Here is a 27635-nt window from a genome sequence, read left to right as displayed (position 1 = left end):
GGCGTGATAAGTCTATGTGCTATATCACTGCCAAAATATATTATCATTGTAGAAAAAAGTTTATCTATATATATTTATCTATGGCTTATTAAAATCGTCTACTACACATTATTCGTGTCTTCGCAAATATATAATGGTTATACAGCATTGTCACTCCCACAAAAAAACTACTTTAATTTACTTGGAATTTAAAAATATTAGAGGATTGTAAGATATTTTGAAGAAGTCATAGAGTGTTGGAAATTGTAACGGATTCAACCACGGTGCAATGGGCATGTAAATGACGCATGGTAAATTATATATTTTTTACCTTAAATCACTGACTATCTGAGAAATATTGTACTATCTGAGATTGTGCCGAATTGTTGGTACGAAAGTAAACATTTTTTTAGACAATAGAATTATGAATACAATTTTACTTTCATTTTTGTTTATGGTATTGATAGACACATCTGATGGTAATTACTGCCCATAGATAATGGCGCCCAAAAAATAAACAACCATTACTTATGTACATTGGCAATGCGCTACCGACCTTGGGAATACAGATCTGGAGTATATTGGTTGGATCGTTGAGGACATTAAAATACCGTCAGAACGATTGACAAGTATTGATTGATTGATTGAAAAAAAACCTTCACATATATACGCCTACGTACAATATCGCGCTATTTATCATTTTAAATTGGTCATTTAGAACTTGTCTATTGACGTCCATTTTCTCTTTCTCTGACCGGAATCCCTGTCACGTCGTCAACACACTCTCACCATGGCAACGCCACAACTTCTTTATTCATTATTTACCAATGTTGATGTGACTCACCTGAGTATATTTCAGGTACTTATACACTTATACATACGTAATGAGTTACATTATTATTCTTTTGAGTATTGCAGCCGCTATTCATATGACATTGAAGTCTGCAGAAAATGATAATTCGCACAATCTATAATGAACAGAGAATAAATATTCATTAAAGAAGAAATAAATAATTACATTGGTAATTGCTTCTTAGATAATATACGTTCTAAAAACAATAACGATTTTTTCAAAGATAGTTGTGTACATTAATAAAATAAGAAACAAAAACAAACTTTTTACGATTGGTATTTAAATGTATTGGGACCTTCTTTTGTCGGTTTTTCTCCAGTCATTTCTGTGTAAACGGGTGTTCGTTTCACTTAGAATAATAATAAATACAAGTAATGGTTAAATATTGAGTAAAGAAAATTCATTTGAATTGGAACCCGTAGTAAATAACATAAGCTTAGCTAAGACTATTGATAACAATATATAACCACTTGTTTATTCAGTCCGAAGGTATCATTCTAAATTGTGGCCTGCTTAAAGAAATTTTACGCTGTATGAGCGAAAATAAATGTCATCTATAGAGGTTGAATGGAGTCTATGTGGCGCGTCCACAGACAAAGGATAGACGTTGCTACCACGTGACGGAATACGTAGAAAATGTCACGCGTACCGTTATTCCCATTTAACTGAGTGTTGCCTTGCTTATCATTAAACATATACATAACAAAAGTTGAAATATGACAATTATTCATTTTGATTAGTAAATAAACTTGTTAATATCGATGGACTATCATTTTTTATGCAAATAGATATTATTTAACAACCTTTTTAGGTACCTATAAAACCCAATCCAATAGCTTCTGGTTGTTGAACATTATGCTATGATTTTTGGAATGCAATAATATGAATAACTATGATTTTTTGATAAAACATCAAATTTGATTCTAATAATGAACTTTGATTTTATTAACGCTTGGAAGTAGAATTAAATGACAAGTTAATTTTTAAATGATAATAAAATAGGTCAATATGTATTTATTTTAAGCGAGCGATGTGAACATCGTAAAAAAATAGAGAAAAGGTTAGATTAATTAGACGATTATAATATTTTAAACAGGAACGCAAGTAACTTGAACAAGCAAACTAATAAAGTAATATGTTTATATTGTTTTCATGCAATTCTCATTTTTATCTTTGCATATAAAAACAACTTATTCATATAACAACACTGTCGAATATAATGAGTAATGTTTGAAAATGAAAATGAATGAAATTGAAAATATTTAAATTCATTATCTTTGTACGGACACCGAACAGAACAAATACAATTAATTGCTGTGTGATATGTAACTTTTCTATTAAAACCCGGTATCATCGAGTCTGGTGTTTGTAGCGAAATTAACACACAGAAATAAAAATTAAAAATAATTTAAAAAAAAAACCATTTTATCCTCTTTTGTTTTGTCCTGTAGATACAACAGTTGTTTGTGCAATTTTATCGAATGTTTGTATGATCGTTGCAATATTATTTCGTATTGATGGGATTCTTTGACAGGTGGCAGTTGCAATTTATATTCTATAAATTGTTGTCAATTGAGTTTGCACAGGTTTATTGTAGCTTGTAGAAAGTGACGTCAATTTAACTCGCAATTCATTATGATGCAAGAGCTATATCTGCCCTTTTATCTGAAGAATATATTTTTATGGAAGAAGACCGAACAACGCAATCCGATATAACTATGTAAACTCGAATCAAAGACAACATAACAACATCAAAGACAAATAAAATGTTGATTAAGGACTCTAAGATAGAAAATGGTTGCTTCAAGATCGTCTGGGTAGCTACCAGTATGAGTTGGTAAATTTCCTATTACCAAATAACACTACTACTAAGTTACTAGTATAGTTGTGTTTCGGTTTGAAGGGGGAGTACATGTACAGGTGACAGCACAATAGCTTCCTAGGTTGAATATATTTATTTCATGAATTAAACATTTTTTTTATGAAAACCAATCCACGTTTATCTAATAGTTTTCTTTCATGAAACATTTTTTCAAGAACCGTGTTACATATCTACCAGCCGTCGTGTGTTGTTCGTGTTTTAATATTATGATACCAACTCTTTTTTGTCCTCTCGTGTTGGATTGCCATCATATCGGATTAGGGGAGGGCTTGCGAAAACACTTTTGAAATAAGTTTTTTTCTACGCAATTGGTTAGACCTTGAAATTGATCGTACCTAAAATTATTTCACTTTCATTTTCTTTTTATTAGTAGGATATTATTGTTCAGTTTGGATTGTTGTTTGTCTTCGGACGCCATTATGTGGCATACATAGGTATCTTGGAAAATGAAATGACGGCATTTCGACATGATCATGATAACACAAACACAGACCGTTGAAACACAGCAGTTCCTTGGGAGAGTGTTTCTCGGCCAACATTCACTAAGCACCTGAACTGAGTGCACGCCATCCCTATTTCAATTTTATAAAACATACAGGACGCTTTACAATATTCGTATTAATGACAATCGATACAACATTTATATATTTTTTTCACATAAAATAAATAAACGTATAACTTCTCGTTTTACGAAAGAGAACTGTTGCATATAAAATCTGATAAAATCTTTTTTAGCATTACTTCCTAAAATTATAGCCATACTTCCATATCATAGACAAAAACGAGTGTGAAATTTAAAAAGAACCACTGGGTCTTCGGAGTGTGCAATAAAGCTTAAATTAAATAAAGCGGGGAACAATAGAATGGAGGTGGTCCCTAAAATTATTGCTCACGCTAATTAAATTAAATTCTCTAAGGTGCTGTTTTAATTAAATCAGACATCGCTGTAGGAGTCCTTTTTGATGTCCACGGAGGAAATGAGTTTATATATTATTAATAGTAGACAATTTGCATGCCAACAACAATAAATATATTTCACATAAGATGAAATTGTAATGAAACTCTGCCACATGCGTATGGACCAGTGTAGCAGGCTGGTTCACTAAGCTCCAAGCTGTATTCTCAAAAGGCAGAGGGGATCTTAGCCCAGTAGTGGGACATTAGCAGACTGGTACTTTTAAATTATGTCATAAATTTTGAGTGCATTTATGTCTGTATTTATAAGCTTTATTGAATCTTTAAAAGCTTTTTTTTTATCTGCAGAAAAATGTTTCAGGCTTTTTCTAAGACAATACTACAGTGTTGTTTAGTGAATACAAATTTCGCTTAATATCATACGATATAATATATACTTTAAAGGTTTTTTTTAATTATATTATAATTTTGTTAACTCTCCAATTTGATTTATTTGATTAATTTATAATGACCGTAATTCTAATGTACTTACTGTTTTATCTATGAAATTTATTTATTCGTGAACATTTTTCTATTATATGTTACTATAATTGTAATATTTATAAATCTACTAGAGATGATTTTAAATTTGTTTAACAAACGTTATCGTAAAAAGTAATGGATAAAAAATGGTTGTTGTGGGCTATCCCTAAGAGATAGACATATACCATCGTGTATATTGTGCATGTTTTATACATATAATCCTTTCTCTTGAATCAATCTATCTATTAAAAGAAACCGCATCTAAACCCGTTGTGTAATTTTAAACATCTAAGCATACATAGGGACAGACAGCCGTTAGCGACTTTATTTTATACTATGTAATGATGATGATAACGAAACATAATATTACACGTTTTACGATAGTGAAATAAAAATATAAACAAAAATATTCGCCTAAAACCTTTTAACGAAAACTATACATGTCCAGTTCAATAGATATATAAATATCCACAAGTCAAACAATATTGGGGCGGACGAGAGCCGGCGAAATTGAGCCAGAATCATTTATAAATGGGGGGGTAAACGAGGGAGGTCGAAATAGGGAGGGTAAAGGTGCGCTGCTGCATTTTGCATGAGCCGTGTTGGTTGTTCGGTCTGCTTTTACACATCGTCTCGCCTCGCCATGTCAAAATACGTAAACTCGATGCTTAATGTTATAAGCGTATTGTTCTATTACAAACAGATTTCATTACTAACAACAAAACTTACTCATGTAAATTGTGTCAGACGTCTTAAGATAAATAATTAATATTATTATAAAGTTATTAATCCTCAAATTGTTTCTTATAAAATAATTGTCCATTAAAGTTAATTAAAAAAAAAATAGTTTTTTAGGGTTTTTGAAATATACCTAGAACCCTCGAGATGAACAGAATTTTTTACTTTTCACATTATAAAGTGCTTATAACATAAATTATTTGAGAATTAAAATTAAAGTAATATTGAACATTGAATATAGATTTAATCATACAAATAGCATTAGAAAATTAAATATGATATATTTAATAGTTTTCTGTTTGGCAAAAAGGTGTTGGTCTGAATTAAGATATATTATTTACATAGGCTCAGGTAGACGCGATGAGGGGTGGCGAGGAGGCCGCCGCCGACCCCGTCTGCATTTTGCATTAGATTTAAATTGTTTACGTCGTTAAGAAAGGAAGTTTTTTTCAAGCTGGCCGAGAGGTTAGCTTTTCGTTTACAGCATATTCTCTCATTTACATCTTTGTAATGTCTTTACAATAAAATATTAAAGTATTTTTTGTGATTAGATTTTTAAGTACATCGAACCCTGACTAAATCTATATTGAATCATGCGAACGAATGAATGACGGGACTCTGTATACTATACTGTCTTAACACGATTATCGATGTAATTTTTTTATAGATGGCAATCGATTCGGAAGCTCGCCTGGTGGAAAGTGACACATCTCATGAACATCTACAAAGCCGTTGGACTTGTCCGATTCCTTGGAAATGTGTTACTAGTAATGTTATTAGGTTTTGTTTTTGGGTTTGTAAATGTTCATTGTTCCAAAATAATGTTACAACACTCACTTAAAGGAACTTAGTGGTTACTTTATAAATAATAATTTAACATATATATTAAGCGTACAGAGAAATATATTTAAGCAACATTAAAATTTAACATAGTGCAGTTTATTTTATATATAACAACAATAAGATACACATACTTTACATTGAAACAGTAGTATAGCAAACTAGGTACCAACGTAATGACTGACGAAGATGCGTCACATAACGGTCACAGTTAATTTATTGATGTCTAGTTACTGGATGTGGGTCGTAAAGTATGATTATGTTGGATTGATATTGGGTAGAATATGTAATTTTAGTTGTTTTTTTAATGATTTATGTTTTTACATTATTTCATATTATTAGGAAGTTTGTTGTAAATTTGAGCACCTTCAAAAGTAACGTTTCTTTGTCCGTATTTAGTTCTAGGTGAGCGCAAAGTGATATTATTTGCATTTCTTAAGCGTTTTAATTGTGAAAATTTATTTTTGGTAGTTAGGCTTATGGTTGTGTGTATTCCATTGTATAATATTTTTCGAATTACAATGCATGTATAGTATTTGTAAGTATTTATTATATTCATAATTTTTGTTTCTTTGTATATTTTATTCGTCGGGGTAAGGAAATCGTAATTAAATAATGTTTTTAAAAGTTTATTTTGTGCTATTTCTAGTATTCGACGACCTCCGTGGCCCGGGTAGTGTGTACACCGGTTTTCATGGGTACGCCACTCCGAGGTCCCGGGGTCGATTCCCGGCCGAGTCGATGTAGAAAAAGTTCATTAGTTTTCTATGTTGTTTTGGGTCTGAGTTTTTGTGGTACCGTCGTTACTTCTGATTTTCATAACACAAGTGCTTTAGCTACTTACATTGGATCAGAGTAACGTATGTGATGTTGTCCAATATTGATATTATATATTTATATTTTAAGATTAGTTATGGTAGCTGAGCCCCAGACTTGTATAAGGTAATCTATGTGTGGCTTTACTAAAGAGTTATAGATTATGTAACGGACTTTACAGGGTAAGCATCGTACTATGGTACGGAGAGCTCCGGTAAGAGGTGTTAATTTCTTCTGTATGTTTTTAATGAGCGGTTCCCATGTGAGTCTGTTATCCAAAGTTAAATCTAAATATTTTGCGCAATCCGTATTACTTATGGTGATATTGTTTATTTTGAGCGAGTCAGTGATTTTAATTTTTTGCTGTAAATATAATATATTGGAATAGTTAGTACATTGGAACCCAAATTTAACAAGTTAAGATCGTTTTGAGCGTCTTGGATAATGTTTTTCTATTTTATTGCCATAGTAAAAGAGCGTTGTGTCATCGGCATAAAGGGATAATTCTCCTTTAAGTTCAAGTTTGCTAACATCATTTATATATATTCGAAAGTGTATGCATCCCAAGACCGAGCCTTGTGGAACGCCGTATGTTATTAATTTTTGACAGCTTTGGGGTTCCCCTTTTAATTCCCTACTTGATGGCGATTAGTTAGGTGAGATACAAAAATTTGATAAGCTTTATTAGTAAGTCCTATGTCCTTTAGTTTGTTTAATAGTATTTCATGGCTCTCTGTATCGAAAGTTTTTTTTTTCAAGTCTATAAAAATACCAAGAGCAATTTTTTTTTCGTCTTTATATATTTTTTAATTTAGATAGGTTTCAAGTCGATTATAAATGATTTTCTTAAAAATTTTGGACATTACTGTTAGCACGGAGAAGTTACTGGTAGGACGATAGTTACTAGGATCTGATTTTAATCCAGATTTGAATAGAACCCCTACCTTATTTACCTTGGCTAATTTGAGAGATATGGGGAAGCTTCCACTTTTTATACAGCGTATAAGTTGATCGATTATATAGATTTTATTAGTTTAGTGTTTATGTTATCAGTGCTTGAACTAATGTTGGCGTTTAGGTTATCTGTAATTTTAATAATTTCTTCTGTTGTAGCTAAATTTAGTTCGTGAAGACCATACATAGGGTGAATAACGCATATGGTATATATTTTGTTATTACACTATTTTACGTTAATACCATCTGTTAGTGCTGAGCCTGCGGTTGAAAAAAAAATCATCAAGTTTTAATTTTTTTTATGTATTTTTCTTTTATAAAATACGTAGGCTGACTTTCAAATGGGTCATGAGATGGTAAGTCGTCACTACCGACCGACCGCCCGGTAGATATTGTTTTTATAAATATTAAACAATCCTTACATCATCAATGCGCTAACAACCTTGGGAACTGAAAGGGCATATCTCTTTTGTGCCTATCATGACATTGTATTTTTCTTGTCATAAGAATGATGCACATTATATATTGATTACATTACATGGTATTTTAATTGTTATAAATAAACTTAATCATCGAACCATTTCTTATATACACGTATTATCAAATTTGTTTGTTAATAAAATATCCAATCAAATTAAAATATCTTTAACTCATTCCCTGTCCAGCAACCAGGTAGGTGATTGATTGTCTGTGAAATCATTTCATAGGCTATAGAAAATTCAGGATTCGTAATGGGATTAAGACGGATGATGCGAAGACATTCTTAGAGTAGGTTAATGCCTGGAACTTATGGCAAGCGATTGTCACAGCTACCAGGTAGAGTACGACGTGAGAGCGAACCTAGAAAAAGTAAGAATGAGGTATGTAATGAAACAAACGAAGTGGAAAGTTTGTAAAGCTAAAGACATTGAAATCGGAAAATTGATATTGATGTGATGCTTAGAATAGGTTTGAGAGCAAGTTAAATAGAAACTGACAGTAGCATGATGAACGTGATGAGTATGAAAAATATAAAAAATCGAGTAATTTCGAATTGTCATGATCAAAATTACTTATGAACATTTATTGTTAAATAAATTTGCTGTAGGTACTTTTGCCTTTCTGACTGGACATGATAAAAGAATGTAAGAGGAACATTTAGGAACTCTAAATTTCCATAAATAATTTTGACTTCTTAGTCACAGGAATATTTGTGAGCGAAGGAATAGCGAGTGCATATGTGTCTGTGCTCTGCGCAAATGTGCAGAAACTAGATTAGTCACTGGCTTGTCTAATTTAGTTTTACTAAAATAAATAACAAAATTAATTATATCATTCTTAACTCTTTAATATATGAAACAATTTATATAAGCGAACGTGGATTGTTATGAAAATTCATTGTTCTCTAACTCAATACAACTAGTAATGATTTTGTCATTGTGTATGGTATGATATTAGTTATTATTTTAGTTCATATATAGTTGATCTCACTAACGGATGTAGAAACAAAATCATGAAGATTTTTTTATTGATTATTTCATGCGCTTTCCTTTACAAAAGTAACAACGTCGAATGTGTTAATTTCGTTGATTTTATGACGGAGAAAGTGAATCAACTCGGAAATTCAATAACAGGTGCATTTAAAAGTTTGAAGAACAAGTTCAAAGTATTTATGTTTCCTGAATTAAAAGAACAGTTGATAGATACAAATATCATAGAAATTAAGTCTAAAACTAAAAAAGCGTTTTGTGACTTTGTGGAGGAAGAGTCTGCACAAAGAGAAACCGAATCTCCAGAATACGTTAGCTTAAGATCTGAACCGACAGCATTGATGTCTACGGCACAATTAGCTACACTGCATGGAAAAAGAGTTGAATCGCATGTAGTTCTTACAAAAGATGGTTATCTTCTAACATTACATCGCCTAAGGAATTCATTTGAAGAAGGTAATAAGATTGGAAATTTTACTGTTTTACTACACCACGGTTTACTTGGTAGTTCAGCTGATTGGATTTTACTTGGACCCGAAAATTCCCTTCCTTACATTCTATCGAGCGGAGGATGCGATGTATGGCTAGCAAACGCCAGAGGGAATTATTACTCAAGAGGACATGTGTCGAGTAATGTTGATTCATTAGAATTTTGGGATTTTTCATTTCATGAAATGGGTCAATTTGATTTACCGGCTGTCGTTGAATATATAAAAAAAGTTAAAAATTCTGACGAAAAAATTAATTTTATCGGACACTCTATGGGGGCAACGGCCTTCTTAGTAATGTTATCAACATATCCAGATTACAACAAATATTTCAGAATAGCAATATTTCTCGCTCCTTTAGCGTACATGTCGAATTCTGGAGGTCCCTTAAAGATTCTTACTCAAATGGCGAAAAGTCCACCTGAACAGTTGATAAAATTACTTGGCGAGGGTGAATTCGTTCCTAATAGAAAAATTCCAATTTGGATAGCGAATAAATATTGTAGCGGTCCTGATATGTACTGTGTTAATCCATTACTGTTCCTGAGTGGTAGTATTCCAGAAGAACATAAATGGAACAAAAGTTTACGTGCAAGAATTCTTTATCATATACCGGCTGGAGGATCAACAAAAACAATATTACACTTCGCTCAAATGGTAAATAGTGAAAAATTTCATAAATACAACCATGAAAATGAAGAATATCCTTTGCGTCTTGTAACCGTGCCGATTGTTATGTTTAGTTCTAACGGGGATTTGATCGCTACAATATCTGATGTTTTGAGACTATATTTTAGTATATCTAGCCCCATCGATCACTACGTAATTCGTGATAAAAATCTCTCACATGTAGATTTCCTTTGGAACCCTCATGCCAAGGTTCTTGTGTATGAAAAAGTTATTGATTTTTTAAGTAATGGGTTAAATTTAAATGCATCTAAGGCTAACGAAATAATGTGGTGATTAGTGAACTAAATATATATTAACTTTTATAATATATGTAATTTTTTTAATTACCAGTTACATGGTTGATAAAACAAATTATTTGTAAAAATAAAGATATGTTTTAAATATTGTGTATATCTATGATATGATTTTATTGTGTGTTTTTTTTTTTAAATATACATATTAGTGACAACCACACCTTATCGATATGGTAACCTATTACATAGACAGTACTCATGATGTTATAACACTTGAAGTTTTGAAACTCAACACGAAGATGGTATGTATGGAAGAAACGTCTTCGTTTTATTAGTAATCTCGTCAAATGAGAAAACTTTAGTCACCTCTATTTCAGCTTAAGTTTAGTTAATTTACTGCTAAGACTCTCGATATGAGTTTGATTGGACAATAAATACCTCCACTGGTTAGTGATGGTTGCATAATATCAGAACATAAATTCTTATAATGATTAGCTTGCAGAACTTACTTGAATAATAGAAACTCATTAGCAATACGTAAACAAGATGTCTATAAGTAAATTATAATTCGAGAATAATAAAAATAGATATAAACACAGTAAGGGAGATACTTGAAATCTCTCATTCTAAGTATTCAGTGAAATGAATAAATTGGTTGGCATATTCAATGAAACTAAGTATTCAGAAGAAGGTTTGCCATTATTTAACATAGTCAAGAGTATTCAATTTACTTGGCATTTATATTTGTTATTTAAAGAAAAGAGCATGTTATTTAATATATATTTAATATGGAATATGAAATAGTTTTGACTTATATTTCACAATAAATAATGTAGTCATTTTACAATCGTACTGTGATTTGTGGTCTGACATTTCTCAAAATATATTATTTGTTAATTATCATAACACATTTTATATTGCGAATTAAATTAGTTTGTAACGCTTTCTTGTCCTAACTATTCAACCGATAATCTTACTGAAAATAGCACAGGGTACCCAACATCTGCCTGAGATTCGTTTTCCATAAAACCACAGATAAATTGATTTTTGCATACTCGTAATGATATTTTCGACGATTTTAACGAGATTGTAAATGATAAACCCTTATTATAATTACGGAAAAGAAATACTATTAGCGCTGTAAACTTGTAATGAAGGCCCTCAGTAAGAAAATATTTCTTAGTTTTTTTCAGTTTTATAATATTATAACTATAAACAGAAAAATAAGTGAAAATAATAATTTGCAAAACAGATTCACGTTTATTTTTCTCAACAAACGTTTAACGCAGCTTTGTAAAAGTTTTAATTTACAGCGCGAGCTTCCCATTATAATGTAAATACTGTATGAAAAAAGAATATTTTAATTCAACTGATTGCTTGTGGATCTATTGTTTTATTTATAAAGTACCATAGTATTTGTGCGTGTGTTATAGATTTTAAGATATTATTGTTGTTTTTTTTATAATGCCTAATGCCTATATTAGACTTTTCAGAACAACATTTTATAAAAAAAAAATTATAGAGGTATATTTTGTCCTTTTTTTGAAATTGAGATTTCATTATATTTTCATAATATATTTCAATTGGGATGATGTTTGCTTGACTAGTATATTTTAGAACGACCAATTAACGCCTCTGAAAGGCGGGTCAAAAGCCGCTTATATTATTATGTTGCTTCTAGTAATTTTCTTAATGAATGTATATTTTACAATATTTTATAAAATTCATTTTAATACGGTTCGGTTAAATTATTTATTTATCAAGAAGATAATTTCAGTTTTATAACGACAGTATGACGTACCTACATAATATTACTGTAGATTAATTACTGTGTTTCCTAATTGCTTTAACGTATATATGTATGTTTTACTTTGACAGACTCAAGTAATTTTTAATTAACTTATAATTAAAACTTAATGGATATGAGAGATAGAAAATATTACATTTGAAATCTCTCTGAACGGATTATCTTTATTTATAAAGTTACAGTTTATACAGTTTCAGTACATAAATATCCCACGCGTGGGACTTTTTAATATCCAGATTTATTATCCCAAATTAATATGAAATTATGTTTTTTTTTTTTGTGATAATTGTAGGCGGACGAGCAATGGATCGCCTGATAGTAAGTGGTCACTACCGCCCATAGACAATGGCGCTGTAATAATATTAACCTTTCCTTGAATCGCCAATGCGTCACCAACCCTAGGAACTAAGATGTTGTCGCTTGTGCCTGTGGTTACACTGTTAAACCGGAACACAACAATTCTGGGTACTGCTGTTTAGCTTGTTTGTATTGATTGTAGTGATTCAACGGTTAAAGACTTTAATTATTTTTAACGTTATTAAATATTAAGATCCGTATATTTTTACACAAAACTCTGTCCAAATTCAGTTCAAATGAACAAATATTCTTACATAAACTGTTTTATATATAATAATGTATATAAAATAAAACAAGGCTGTAGCACCATCATGAGCGGAGATCGTGAGGTACTTCAAGTTCTGAGTACGCAATTTAATATAAATATAGACAAGATATTATAAGCTATGCTTGTAATAAGAAATTTTATAAAATCAATCAAGTATTCAATTATTTATAGATGTAATAAAACCGATTTTACAATACATACTTTTATATGTCTATTTTAAACCAGTCGTATTAACATACTTGTTCATCATAAACGAATGCAGAACATACACGCAGAACTTTTTTTTAACTTATGAAAGCGAATGAGCTAAGGGTACACTGATAGTAAGTGGTACCCACTGAGCATAGATATTGTCGTTGTAAGAATTTTTAACCATTTATTACAGCGCCAATGCACCAACAACCTTGGGAACTAAGATATAATCCCCTTTGTGTAGTTGCACTGGCTTACTCACCTTTTTAATTAGATCACAACGGCACTAAGTCTTGATGTTATCCAGAGAGGCCTTCACAAAGCCAAACAACAAGTACTTATAGGTTTTATTGGTTTCTATATGTAACTTTTAAAAATAATTCGTTTAATTTTCACTTATTTTACTTACAAACGATGTTCCTTTGTGTTACGATTCAAAAGGACTACACATTTGAGAGCTAATTTTGTATTTATTACGTTTATAAGTGACATATTATCATACTTCACTTCTTACATTTCGAGAATGATAAACGTATCTTCATGTGAAGTTATAGTTTAAAAAAAAAACGTTTAACACAATGTTTTTGTACGTTACTTTTAAAAATAAAATGTTGAAGTTTCAAAATAAAACGTGACGTTCTAAGACTACGGCTACGGCTATATGGTTTATATTCATTAATCAAAATATTATCACAAATTAAATAAATACACCTTATATTGAATATAAATGTTATTATAAACCCAATGGTTTAGTTCAGGGCTATTATTAAATTAATTATTTAAGCGAGCTACGCCTCTGGCGTTGTTCGTACGAACTTTCAACATAAAGGTTGTTCATTTACTGAGCTAAATAGTATTGTATTGTAGTAGTTATTCAGGATTAAGACGCCAGATCTTTATTCAATTGTGGCACTTTCGAATGCACTGGCAAATGTTTAATACAAATAATGTTACGTGTCACATCTGAGTTTATAGAAATGTCTGTGATTGTTTAAAAACTCGTTTCTAACGAAGAGGCTTACTTTTTATGTAAATAATCTTTTCAAATTCAATTAATTGTCTCAAGGCAACGTGAAAGATACTCGTAGTAGACATGAATTACAAGTTACTCATATTTATGTTTCTTTGCTACCAATTACAAGTTCAATCGGAAGAAAACTGTGATAACTGTTTCAGAAATGAAGTGCGTAAAGTCCGTACTGAAATGTTGAATTCCATTCGACATTTGACAAATATTATTCGTTCGTTTTTTAACAACTCTTTGTCGCAAGTCGAGACCGAAAGAAGAAAACTAAAAAGCGCCGCTTACAAGTTTATCAAAGAGGAATTATTGAATAATTGCTCAAAAGAACGATAGAATGGAAAGAACGAATTGTAAGAAATAAATTAACACGTCTCTCATAAATTTAAATCCATTCGATTTAGAGTGTACAATACACTCGGACAAGTTACAACGAATAATTGATAATCCACGAACGTCCATAAAACGTTAGTATTGCACCAATTAACTTTATCGGGTAGCTCTAAAAAGTGGAATCTGTTAGGATTAAAAAGAGTTCCCTGAATTTGCAACCAGACGCGGGATATGATCTTGGAAATCATATTCGGAACGCAACAAACATGAAACAGTTTGTGTAGGTACATCATAAATTCGGAGTCCTCGAATTTTGTACCTCGTCGTAATTGACTACGAGTGAGAAGGCATGGGGAGTTTTCGATAGCTCTTGTTACCTATCGATTGCTCGAATTGAGTATCGCAATTTAACTGGTTTGATATTGATCGTTATACTGCTTAAATTAAACTTGAATTGTTTTCTCTTTAGATAATTGTTTATTAAACGTTTTATAAAATCAACGGTTTGCAAAATAATTACTTTTATATTGTTACGTAGCTATGGTTATAAAATTAATTTCATAAAAACTAGTTAATGGAAACAAATTAAGAGAAAAAAGATACGACTGAGGCGATACCGTTACTACCTATAAATAAGGTTTGCTTTTTTTTGTAATTAATAATATTATAACAAACTCTTTCTTGGACATATATTGAATTTTAACGTTTGCACCCTTTTACGATAGTCAATATTTGCATGATTAATTAATTATCTAAATAATTGCCAAGTATAAAATATTTATCAGGCAATATTAGCAGGCTTTCAAAGTCACGATAATAAAATGTAAATAAGGTATTAAATAAGGTTTAAAACCAACAATATTTGTTTTTTTTTAAGTATAAATAAAACTCTATAGAATAAAAACGGTTTCAAAAATAATAATGCCGATACTTAGTTCCATAGTGACATGGGTATTTTCCTTTATACATATGAGAGAGTGAAAATCGACTGTGAGACGTGAAAATTAAATTTAATTGCTAGCGTAACAGAATCTCTAGTGCTATTTGTGACTAAATCATCTCTTCATTTGGCAAACAGAACTGACGTTGATCGGTTACTGACTTTATTCGAGTTCTCTACATAAACTCAGCTACATCTTGCCCACAATAAAATTAGTTATATAAATGTATGCATTGTTTTGATGTTCTATAATATCTAAAAATGTTAATCATTTTGTATATCATTGTTTTATTGGCTTAATTAAGTTTAAATATTTTTTGGAAATAATGTGCATAGAGGAAGAACTCATGAATAAAAGCATTAATTTTTCAGTGTAGGTTTGATCTTAAATTTATAAAATATATACTTTATTAATATTTTTACTAAAAAATAAGAAATACAATCTAATAATAACAATAAATTGAAGAAATTATTCAATACCTTTACGAATAACTTTTATTAGAAAAACATAAATTAAATACTGCTTAGTTATTTCACTTAAGTGTGTTGTGATATTTAAAAGCGCGTATGACGTTTTCAAAGGAGTTCCTCGACAACTCTCACCTTTACAACTACGCCTACTTAAGTGCACTCCGAACATATTTCTGCATATATGTTCGCTTGTGCCGGACGAGCTGTTGATTTCCCATGGGCTCGATTCGCTTCCCAGCTGCTAACGCGACACGGCACTGGAAAACGTGCAAACGCCTTTACAACTTATATCAAGTGAAAACTAAGCTTAAATTACATTTCAACAATTTATATCATCCTAACTGTACCTATTTATTTTAAGATACCTGATGCAAATTTGGTATATACACACAAAAGTAACGCATACATGTTAAATACTACTAAACATTTACCATGTGTGAGCCAAATATTTTATTAAAAATTAATTTTCCTAGTACTTTATTTAACATAGAAGAACAATAAATGTTTAGCAAAATAGATTCTAATACTGGGTCTGAACATAGATCTGGAAGGAAACAGGGTAAAAATATAATTTGACTTAGTTATATATTACATCAAAAAAAAATTAAAAAGCCAAGATCAATTTACAAAACAATATTGCAGCAATATACGCGCCAGCTCGGACAGGATATTAAATTTTACCTGAATATCCCTTACTAACCATTTACTTCCTGTGTTTAGTTAGTCTTAGTTGATATCAGCCACCGTCCTTTACTTAACTTAATCATGGATAAAATAGCAGAGGCCACCTGTGCGATATTATTAGAATTCACTTCGTATCTCACTCCTGAAATGTTGATAGCCGTGTATCCCTATTTTTATTGTCAATGTATATCATATTCATATACTTTACGCTCCAGTATTACAGTAAATTTCGAGTTTATTTTTAACAAAATTTATAGATTCAAATAATATTATAATATTAATTTAAACTGAAAAAAAATAATTAACAAATGACAACGAACATACAATTTCTATAGGCTTAGGTTCTTTCTTAATGACACTTCTTTGAAACAAGAAAAATTGCAATATATTACGACGATGTAAATAATACATATACCTTATTTATATATAGGTTTATTGCTAATAACTACAAAAATAGTAAAAAGACAAAATATAGTATTAAAACTCCAAACGTAAATGTAATAACAAATGCATAACTGGCGAAGCATTAGACATTCTAGACACTACAGAATCACGATATAATATGTTTAGTTGCCATGGCGACCTCACCTTATTGGTGAGTAGACTCAGCTACACAGCGTTTGCGGTTAAGAAAATGAGTTTGCTGACTTATATGATCAATTAATGTATTTTAGGTATTTTCACAGTGATATAAGGCTTTTGGGTACAACGGCCACCAATATTTTTATGATTGAGCTATACATACGTTTTTAATAAGCCCCAATAACTTAAAGACTTGTTTCTTTAAGTTATTTATACTAAAAAGTTTCTTTGTATCATAATAGTGTTAAAGTGATGTTAGAAATTGTGGCGTAAATACTATAAACGTCAGGAATACGTATTTGTAAACTCGTTATCATTAGATACCAGTACCAGATATATACAAAAGTAGTACTATTCTGTAAAACGATTGTACAACAAGTAACTTGCTTTATCACACCTTATGCTAATTAACATATCAAATCAAAGTATACTTTATTTGAGTAGGCTTTTACAAGCATAAATGAGGACTCCACTGAAGTTTAGAATCTAATGATATTCCTAAAAACACCGTAGTATCGGCTACATCAAGATGGCCACCATTTAAACATATATTATAGTTTTGCTTTCTAACATTGAGTAGGGTAAAAACTACACATTTTGTTTTTTTGAGTGAATAATTTTGAGTGAATATTCAAAACTAAATTATTTACTGTAAACCAATCGTGTATCTGTGATATTGTACCGTTCACATCGTCATAGTCAGTTTTTTTCCTAACTACCTTAAAAATCAGTGAAGTATCATCAGTAAACAAAACTATATCACAAATACTTTTAACATAGAAAGGAAGTTCATTTATATATACTAGAAATAGAAAGGGACCCAAACTTGATCCTCGTGGAACACCCATTTTTAACTTTATACCATTAAGGAAAATTTGCTGGACTCTTTGACTTGAATATGAAGCAATGAGATCAAGAGCTTTACCTTTAATACCGTAGTATATAAGCTTATAAAGAAGCGTCTCGTGTTCTACACAATCAAATGCTTTAGACAAATCACAGAATACTCCAATAGAATTCTGTGTTTTTTCCCAAGCATCGTAAATATGTTTAAGAAGTGTTATTTCCGCATCAGTTGTCGAGCGAACTCTTATAAAAAATAGTATTTGTACCGAAATGGTCGAGAAGTTAATTTAAAATATTTTACTTAAAGATTAAGAAGTATTGAAATAAGTCTGTAATTACTGGGATCGCTTCTGTTTCCAGTCTTAAAAAATGGTAAAAATTTACTACATTTTAATGTTATTACAGAATAACTTGAAGAATTACAGAATTATAGCTCAAAGTTAGCTAGTAGGCAAATCTATGCAGCGTTAAAATATAATTTTAACTTGTCGATGTCTGCATACGGGAGGTAGAGAGCAAAAATGAAGAAATCGGAAACGTCAGAAACAGAGTAGAGCTATCCGTTGTATACCAACCGAGAACTTTTGATTACCTACAAATTTTTAAATCTTGTTTGGGAATGATCTACATTTTTCATACATATTTTTTTTTACATCGTCGTCCTTCAATCCAATCAAGGCAAGAAAAATAGACCATTGCGTTTTAATCTTTTTTTAAGTATAGTTTAATATACTCATATAGAAATATTGTAGATAAGCTTAGATTATCTATATATCTAGAGAGTGTCGCACTATAAAGGGGCCAACTTAATTATATTGGTATGCGTGACAGCTACGCTTGACACTCGCACTAGGTATTTATTTCGACACGTTCTCAGCTTTGACTGTTTATCTAGTTAGATTAGATAGATGGACTGCTTAGATTAGTCATATGTAAGTGATAATAATAATAGCATAATAATCAAAGCAGTCTAGCATCTATAGTGAGACCAAAGAATTCTGTAATAAGTTTTAATGCTACCCAGCTTACAAGTAAATCAGATATTATATATTTTACGTTAAGAGTAGTGAAATTGATACATTTTTAATGAATCAAACAACAGGAAGAGGGTTTCATCGCAAATATTTGAATACTCCGTGATGTAACTAAAAGCCGTCAAGTGGATTGAAACATGCCTTTGTTATTTGCGAAGCTTGCCATATTTTTGTAAATTGAGCAAATGTAATCGAAGTCTAAGTTATAACATTTCCATGTTCAGACAATTAATGCTATTTGCATTAATAATTATTGATAGTGAAAAAATAGTGAAAAAGATAGTAATAAAAATGGCACGTCAATCGAAAACCGAAAAAAACGTTTAAATATGCCATGCTACATACCGTCGGGTTGCAGCCGAATGGGGCGGAGAAGTTCTCTCACTTAAATCGGCGTAAAGTGATAGATAAGCTGCCGCGTTTCGTCCGGTATGTGAGAGTCCTCAAACATGTGGTTGTGCAGAATTTGTTATCATTACCCTAGGAGGGTACCATCAGCGAATGCGATGGAGAATCCTTCTCTGGGCATCCATGCTCAGAACGTACACTACCTGAGCAGGAATGCCTAGGCTGCCCTTGGAATTCTGAGGGGGGGGGTCCATTTTGCGCTCGCCACTGTTCGGGGCAAACGGAGCAGGCATCATAAGGCAACCTTTTTATCCTCGCTGAGGACATCAGCAACATAAGGGAACTTAGGGAACTCCAACTTGAACGTCGTTCATTTTCACCTTGAGACGGCGGCCTTGCTCTTCGTACCGAGACCCAAATATCCTCTCTGGCTGATACCACTTTTCGTTCCTACCCAGAGTACACATTGAAACATTCTTTTGTACCACAAGCTGGGTTGTGCCTTTACGTCAGAGATGATATCTGCTCGCAACGCCTCGGCAGCCTTTAAGGGCAGGACCTATCGATTATCTGGCTGCGTGTAGCCTGCGATGAATATCAGCGAATTCACGCGTGCCTTTATAGATAATATATAGAAAGCGACCGACTGGTTGAACACGTCCAAATAGCTACAGATTCCGAGCTGCAGCAGATTCCATCCGCAGAGATCGTTATCCTTGGCGATTTTAATGCCCACCACGCCGAATAGCTCGGCTTACGTTCTACCGATCATGCGGATAGATCTGTTCTTGACTTTGCTTTAACATATGATGTGACGCAATTGGTCACCTCGCCAACGCGAATCCCGGGTGTGGAGGATCATACACCTTCCCTGTTGGACCTTCTGCTGACTTCACGCTAATTGCACGCCCCTCATGGCCTCGCTTTCTAGGCTGGCGTCTTGTGTGGTACAGGTTAGCGGATCGGGATGGGATGCAGTCCTTCTTTACAGTTTACCCATTTGGGCAGATTTGTTTCTTGCCGGATGATTCGAACGTTTTTGCTGACTCTGTCGCCGATGTGTTGCTTCAAGGTATGGAACTATTCATTCCTTATTCTACAATATCCATGGGTGGCAAGCCCCAGCCTTGGTTTGGTCGTTTCTGCAAAACGGCGTCACATCGAAAGCAGGAACGCTATCTATACGAAAACGGAGTACATTGGCAGAATTGGCGAGAGACTGGTGCGCCTCCCTTCAGGAACACGTGAGTTCTGGTCTCTAACTACGGCTGTCTTTGGGAATTTCTGTCAGCCTTCTTTGTCATCTCTGTCCCATACCTCGATGGACAAAGCTAATCTTTTAGGCTCTCTCTTCGCGTCGAATCCCGCGGTATGATTAATCCCGGCTGCTGAATTGCACCTTCGGACATGTTGTCAAAATACCAAGCTCCACCCGAACCACTTAGATGTCCGAAAATCCACAACAACATGATTTCGAAGGCATTTGCTGCCTCACACAACCACCCTGTTGAACCAGCATTCGCCGGCGGTTTTTCCGACGACTTAGGAACCATCAAAAAAAGAGCTTACACACCTTTCTTAATGGCCGGCAACGTACCTGCAAAGCCGGTGTTGCAGATGTCCATGGGTGGTGATAGTCACTTTCTATCAGGTAAGCCATGAAAATAAAGCTCTATAATTTTGATCTTATGATGTTTTAGTTTAACCGTTGTTGAGTTATTGAACGAAAAAAAAAGTAAGAGCTAAAAATTGCATTTCACGACGAAACAAAAACAAATCGCCTGTAAAGCATTTATACTGGAAATTGTATCCTTCTATCTGACTAGGTACTAAAAACTTAACAACGTGTTTTTGTAGAATTTTTCCATTCACTAATTCCTATCAATCCATCTTAAAATTATATGATTACAATTGGATAAGTACTTTTTAAATTGAGATACATCGTTCACATTGCGTTCGTAGTTCATTTATAAATTATGAGAAAAACGATCTGCTGGCAACAGGTATTCACCGATAATAGTTTTTTCCCTTTTCAATCTAAAGAAATAGTTGCCCTCTAAAAGATTGCCATAACTTAGAAGGTGACTTAGATCAGGTACAGCATTATAGAAACGTATATGAACATAGTGGAAAAGATGTTTATTTTTCCTAAGTAGAATCAATATCTTAATTTAAGCCTGCATTACATCGTGAGATGTACGGTTGATACGGTTGATGATACTGTTTTTTAGTAATATTATTGCCTTGAATTCGTATAAAGTTAAAAGAATTTTCATGTATATTACCCAAATATTAGTAACTATGTTATATAACTAAATCATAATTTGACTAATAATTAGTATATACCACCTCCTTGCATTTATTATTGAATACAAATATGTATAGTTTTCGTTTCAATATATATTTCTAAAACGCTTAATCTTTCGCTCTCTCGTACAACGAGCTACCTGTCTACTTTGCCCCTCAGCGTCCCTTCGTGAAGGGTTCCTAAAGCCCTACATTACCGCATCAAATAATAACACTCGGCAGAGAGGCTGCCGATACGGTCGATACAAGGCGGCGCTTATTCGTAAACAATATAAAGGAAACACTACGTAGTTTGTGTTACAAATAAACGTAGCGCATAATTAATTAAACTATATAATATCTACACTCGATTACTGAATAATTAATATTATTACTTGCTCGTACTTTCATATGTAAATTTGAGATGATAAAATTTCAACATTGATTAGAAAAAATAACGATCGCTATTTTTAATGTTGATGGAAAAAGTATCCTCAATAAAATACAATTCCTAATCAAATCTATCATAATATTCATGATTACTTTTAGATGTAAGGTAATTGAAAATGACACCGTAATGAGCTCGTACCTCAAACAAGGGCGTTACAATTGTTAATATGACACAATACACATTGTGCTGCTAAATTAAATTACATTTTAAATTTAATATTTAATTTATTTTCAAACACCTATATAATTTTAAAATATATAATAAATTACCATAAAAATTTCTTAAGCGAGAGTTATAATATATAATTTTAATATTATAGTAATAATAAGTTTATGTTTTAATTATAGCATGAATTGAACAATATTATTGCAGGAATTAAAGTGGCTTTCAAGTGCCCTAGAAAAATACAAAGCATTACATGCTGGCGTAGCTAATGCATCACAGCTGCGTTCCTGTTTTTATTAGAACGTAAAACATTAAATATTGCAATATCTCTACCGGGGGTGACATTCGTTCATTGAGAAACCGAGATCCCTCCGGGACAGAGTTGCTTTACGAGTATAGTTACAGTAATGATTTTTCGATACAATAAAATATATATCACAGTACCGATAATAATTTTAATTTTGTTATTATAGGACAAAGTATAAAGTCAGTGATAATTATTATATTTTCATGTAAAACTAATTGTTTTGATTTAAATAATATCGGTTTCAATGTATAAACAATAGATTCATATTGCATTTGAATACAAAAGATAATATGTCACCCTAAAAACATTTCATCTTACGAACTCACCCCCCGATGTATGCAATATGTCTGCATTAGCAATAATATTACAAACAGGATTAAAGTATTGGTCAGCGGCAGCAATTTTTAATCAATAATATAAATTTATTATCCATGACGCAAAACACAATTCCATGAACGAATTCGTAAAAATATAATATTATATTGTTTACGTATTTTGAATCTTATTTCAGAGAGATAGGATTTATTTTCCAATGAAAATATTCGATTATGATTTTATTTCTACATACACTGACTGTACAATGTACATCCATATGGTTCTCTTTAACCCTCACGGTAGTGAGAGAAGGGGACGTATGTGTTTTATTTGTAATACTAACAATAACATTTATTACCTCAGAGAGCAAGTGTGTGGCAAGTGAATGAATATTATTTTTTATTCGTAAGACGTAGTGTATAATTTTATCAAATTACGTTACATGTTTTTATTTTTAATTAAATATCTAATTATACATTCACATTATATTTGCTTAAACGAATAAATTAGCTTATCTGATATAATTAGGTAATTTATTTAATTTTTTTATAATTTGTTTTGGCGGTTGAGTGAAGTGCCATCTGATGGTCACCACTGCCCATAATATACATTGATACTGTAAGACATTTTATCCATAACATGGCTAATGCTCCAACCTTGGTAAATAGGTGATATGTCCTTGTGTCTGTAATTACACTAGCTTACTCACCCTTCCACAAAATTGTACTAAGTACCAAATATTAAATAATTTAATAAATATAAGTTCAGCTTCTCTTCGATTTCGCTTATTTTTACGGCTTTTTATATATACAAAATTATTAAGTTAACTTGATTATTTATTTTTAAAAATAAAATCGTTGGATGTATTTTTATACTTGTAGGTGCTCTTGTATTTTATGCAAATACCCTCTCACTGTTAAAGATCGTGTCTAATAAGCAGCTCCATGGTATTATTATTTTCATAGAACAATGTTTCCATATAAAAGTACGCAGTACTTAGAATACTTTTCGGACTCAATTTTTGGATTGCTTATTATATTTCTCATTTGATTAATAATAAAATAATTGTTGTATTTTATATGTAGCAACCTTCGTCAAGAATCCATTACATTTTCATTACAATCTTGTGAATGGTCTGTAAACGCATTGAAGACAAACATACTTTTTTTTTGTGCAGAATATTACATACCTGTTTTTGTTATTAACTCTTAATATGTGTCTTGACGACAGCAACTGATATTATGAAAATAAAACAAAATTACGCCTGGATTTTCTGTCATAATATAACTTTTAAATGTTTAAGCACTTTTTTGATTAAATATCTTAATAATTGAGTAGCACAATTGATTCCAATCATTCGCGACTACAATTTAAAATTCCTTAACGAACCTGTCCGGCACAGACGGAGTGGAGTTAGACAAATAAAATTAATATTGAATCATAGCTCAATATCTACCTCCGCAGGTACGCGAACCAATATAAGTTCGAATCGCTATGCCTCGCCTGTATCTTTACCTATATTTTGTTGTTACGTGTAGGCAGGTATTCATTTTCAGTATTATATAATATTATATAATCTTTACAATGCGTTTCCTCATTTAGGTAACGTGCAATATTTTCTTCAACCTGATTTTAAGTTAGTAATTTTAAAAAATCGGCGGTATTTGCTCTGTTGTTGGCTATACCTTTGTTGTTATTAGAAATCATAGGTCATTGAACTTTAATAAAATATTAAAAAAAAAAAATGAAGACAAGATTATATTAATGAAAGAATTATCGCTTAAGATTTTACATTCAAACTGATATGATATGCGAAAAGGCAAAGCGCATATCATATTACGAGGTAAATTGCAGTTTCATGTATGATGACTTTAACTGAAATCGATTAGAAACCTTATCCATATAACTTATTGGCCCTATTTGGTTTAGGTGAATCATTTATAACTATTCTAATCGATATTCTGACGCTGATAAACAACTCTACGTTTAGCTTATTAAGCATTTGCAAAAATATTTCGAAAAATAATATGTCAAATTAAAAAAAAAATGTTATAAAATAAAAAAATAAAGCAACTTTTGTCTCGAATGTATTATAGTAGTGAACAATAATGTACAAACTTAGTAGAAATTAATTATATATGGCAAAACATATCGGAATAGCCGTTACAATAAACCGAAAAAGTTAACTAAAGAGTAGATTAAGTTAAGAACTATAGGCATATTCGCCGATTTTCCAACCAGCAGTAGTGGCCTACCGGTTACAGCGCCTGGCGGAAATAAGTTTCCTTTTAGATGCGTAGGTTCGTATCCCATTGAGCTGTTTATATTTGTACTGCAAAATGCCAGGACAGAACAAATATGAATATTTCATTATTGCATTTTTTTTTTAAATATTATTTGTATATCATTGAAATTATTCGGTTTTTACTCTAACATTAATTATTACAAACAGTTAATTGTGTTTTAATTTTGTAAGTTTTCGTTGTCACTTTTAATAATTATAACGTATTTTTTGTTAAATATTAGTAGTGTAATTTAAGATAAAGAATATAAACTGAGCGTTTATTTAATTAATATATTATGAACACGAGAAGATTTCACCGAAAAGCGTGGAATGTTTATTCTACACTTAACTTATTACTTGAACTTAACAAATATAATCTGTGTTTTTGCCGTCTTAACTATTAATCGTTTCACGCACACTAACACAAATAAAATTATTGTAAGCAGCAGCATCACTTACTAATACCAATGTGCGCTGATAACAATTTAACGAGGTGTGTGTGTGTGAGTAAATATATTTCGTAAAAGGTATAAAACACCAAATTCAATATTAAAAATAGTAAGTGCTTTTAATTTGCACTTTTGTTATGTTATTTCTGGCTTGAATAGAAAAAAGTTAATATATATAACTTTTTATATTAATGAACCTATTGATAAAGATCTCTTCTGAAAGAGCATTACCTTTAATGTGTAAAAAACTAATTTAAGTAAAATTATTTTATTATACCACTTACATTATGTTCGCAAATTCGCCAGATTTCCATCGGCAGTCGTGGCCTAGCGGCGTCTGGGAATTGCCCAGAGTCTCTTAGCAAGCGTAGGTTCGAGACCTACCGACTGCACAATTTGTAACCAACATCTAACTACCCGTTTTAAATTTTTTAAGTTTTCATTTTTGTCTAAAATATTTTTTACGCACAAAAATCAATTTTATTGATACTTGTGCTTTTTTGTTGAAGCATTACGATCAATGACAAAGTTAATGTAATTTATTTAAGTATAATATATATTTTTTAATAAATAAAATATACTGCATGTTTATAAACAAAAATCGCTGAAGATTTACTGTCAAAAAATAAAAAAACTCCAAACTTTCAATATTTGTAGAGCGTTTGCTTAAATTATGTTTAATATTCATTTTTATAAAACATAACATCGATTTTATAATAACTTTGAAATATAAGAAAACATAATATTCATAACATACATCATAACATACATTATCATGCACGAAACGATATTATTTCAACAATTATTACGTTAAATTCAATCGTCAGCATTAAAATATCTACGATCGTATTGAGTGAACTGTAGATTTAATTTAGAGAATATTCAAGCGAATTCGTATTTGTACACCTATATATCTTCAATGCACCGGACGTTAAGTGCAAACAGGATATCATTCAGGCTATAAGCGTTGTAAACTAGTTAATTGAACGAGTCTCTGAAGCGTAAAGTTAATTACAGGCGCAAGGTTTTATTAAGTTCAAGCGCATATAACAAGAACTAAAACGCAAAGCCAGACAATCGTAAATAGATCAACATATTATATCGTTATAATATGATAGAATTAATCCTGACTAATATTATGCATGCGAAAGTAAGATGGTTGTTTCTTTACTTAAATCGATCATAATTAAATTTTGCGTACATGCTGTCAGGCGTTCAAAAATTATGTACGGCACCTAACTCTTCCCCCGAGCGAGTTCAGCACTTCTAGCGAGGAGCTTGAGGCGCTCAATTTATTGATGTTTCTTGATGTTTTTTTACCATATCCACTGTCTTTAAAAGGGCATATCTCTAATTGTGTATGCAGTTTTCAAGTGTAAAGGAGTGGAAATTAATACACATTTTTTTCATTAGCACGTTTTACATATTATTTCATTCGACACCAAATTTATTTAACAATAATCTACTTTATATTGAATCACATAATTAAATGCCTCATGATTTTTTGTGCTAACTGTACTATAAGGTACACGAAGACAATTCTTGTTACTGATATATATATCCTCGGAAAATGAAGCGTTATGTCACAATGGTTGACTGAACGAGTTAATTGCAGGAACGTGAAATACAACATTTTTCTGGGTCACTGGCATTCATAAGTGGCCGTTAAAATGAACTATTAATTATAAAATTTACTGTTTCCTTTGTAAAACATGACATTTTGTCACCTGACCTGATGTGGTATCGTGACACGTGTTTCGTTCTTTGTTCTACATTTTGCCGTATTTTACATAGTTACCGAATAACTGGAAATATAATTTTAACTATCAGAAAATTTTAACAATGTCGTAGTTCAGTGAAATTTGTCACCTGTCATATGTTCAAAGAGAAAATGGGACGTTCTAGGAAATTACGTTTTACGTAAATGTTTTACACATTTAAAATCATAAAAATTTAAAATCATAACCACAAAAAAAGTCACCTAATTTATATATATTATACAAGATTTTTCTTCCAAAATAACTGATTTGTTCCTACACAAAACAGTTAGTTTCAATACAGCATACATTCTGTATAGTACCTACTAATACACTATTTGTTAAATTTAAAATGAATA

General features: G+C 31.5%; 2 protein-coding genes across 2 annotated transcripts in view; one reads left to right on the top strand and one right to left on the bottom strand.

Annotated features, from left to right (window-relative positions):
* The window catches only part of LOC113403121 (flightin), a 137901-nt gene extending 123382 nt beyond the window's left edge, over positions 1 to 14519 (bottom strand). The window contains exon 1 of the mRNA XM_064220242.1: positions 14513 to 14519. The gene's annotated coding sequence lies outside the window, so the exon portion shown is untranslated. The remainder of the gene's footprint in view (positions 1 to 14512) is intronic.
* LOC113403248 (lipase 3-like) lies at positions 8980 to 10419 on the top strand. The gene has a single exon (XM_026643718.2). It carries the CDS (start codon positions 8992 to 8994, stop codon positions 10417 to 10419), a length of 1428 nt encoding a protein of 475 aa, XP_026499503.2. The 5' UTR covers positions 8980 to 8991.
* Positions 14520 to 27635: the final 13116 nt, after the last annotated feature.

The sequence above is a fragment of the Vanessa tameamea genome, chromosome Z, assembly GCF_037043105.1.
Source record: "Vanessa tameamea isolate UH-Manoa-2023 chromosome Z, ilVanTame1 primary haplotype, whole genome shotgun sequence".
NCBI classification, from domain to species: Eukaryota; Metazoa; Arthropoda; class Insecta; order Lepidoptera; family Nymphalidae; genus Vanessa; species Vanessa tameamea.
Note: the sequence above shows the minus strand (reverse complement) of the source record. Positions and strands in the feature narration are given on the sequence as shown.

Coding starts and splice junctions, on each gene's coding strand:
- LOC113403248 (XM_026643718.2), top strand. CDS start 8,992: ATGAAGATTTTTTTATTGATTATTTCATGCGCTTTCCTTTACAAAAGT.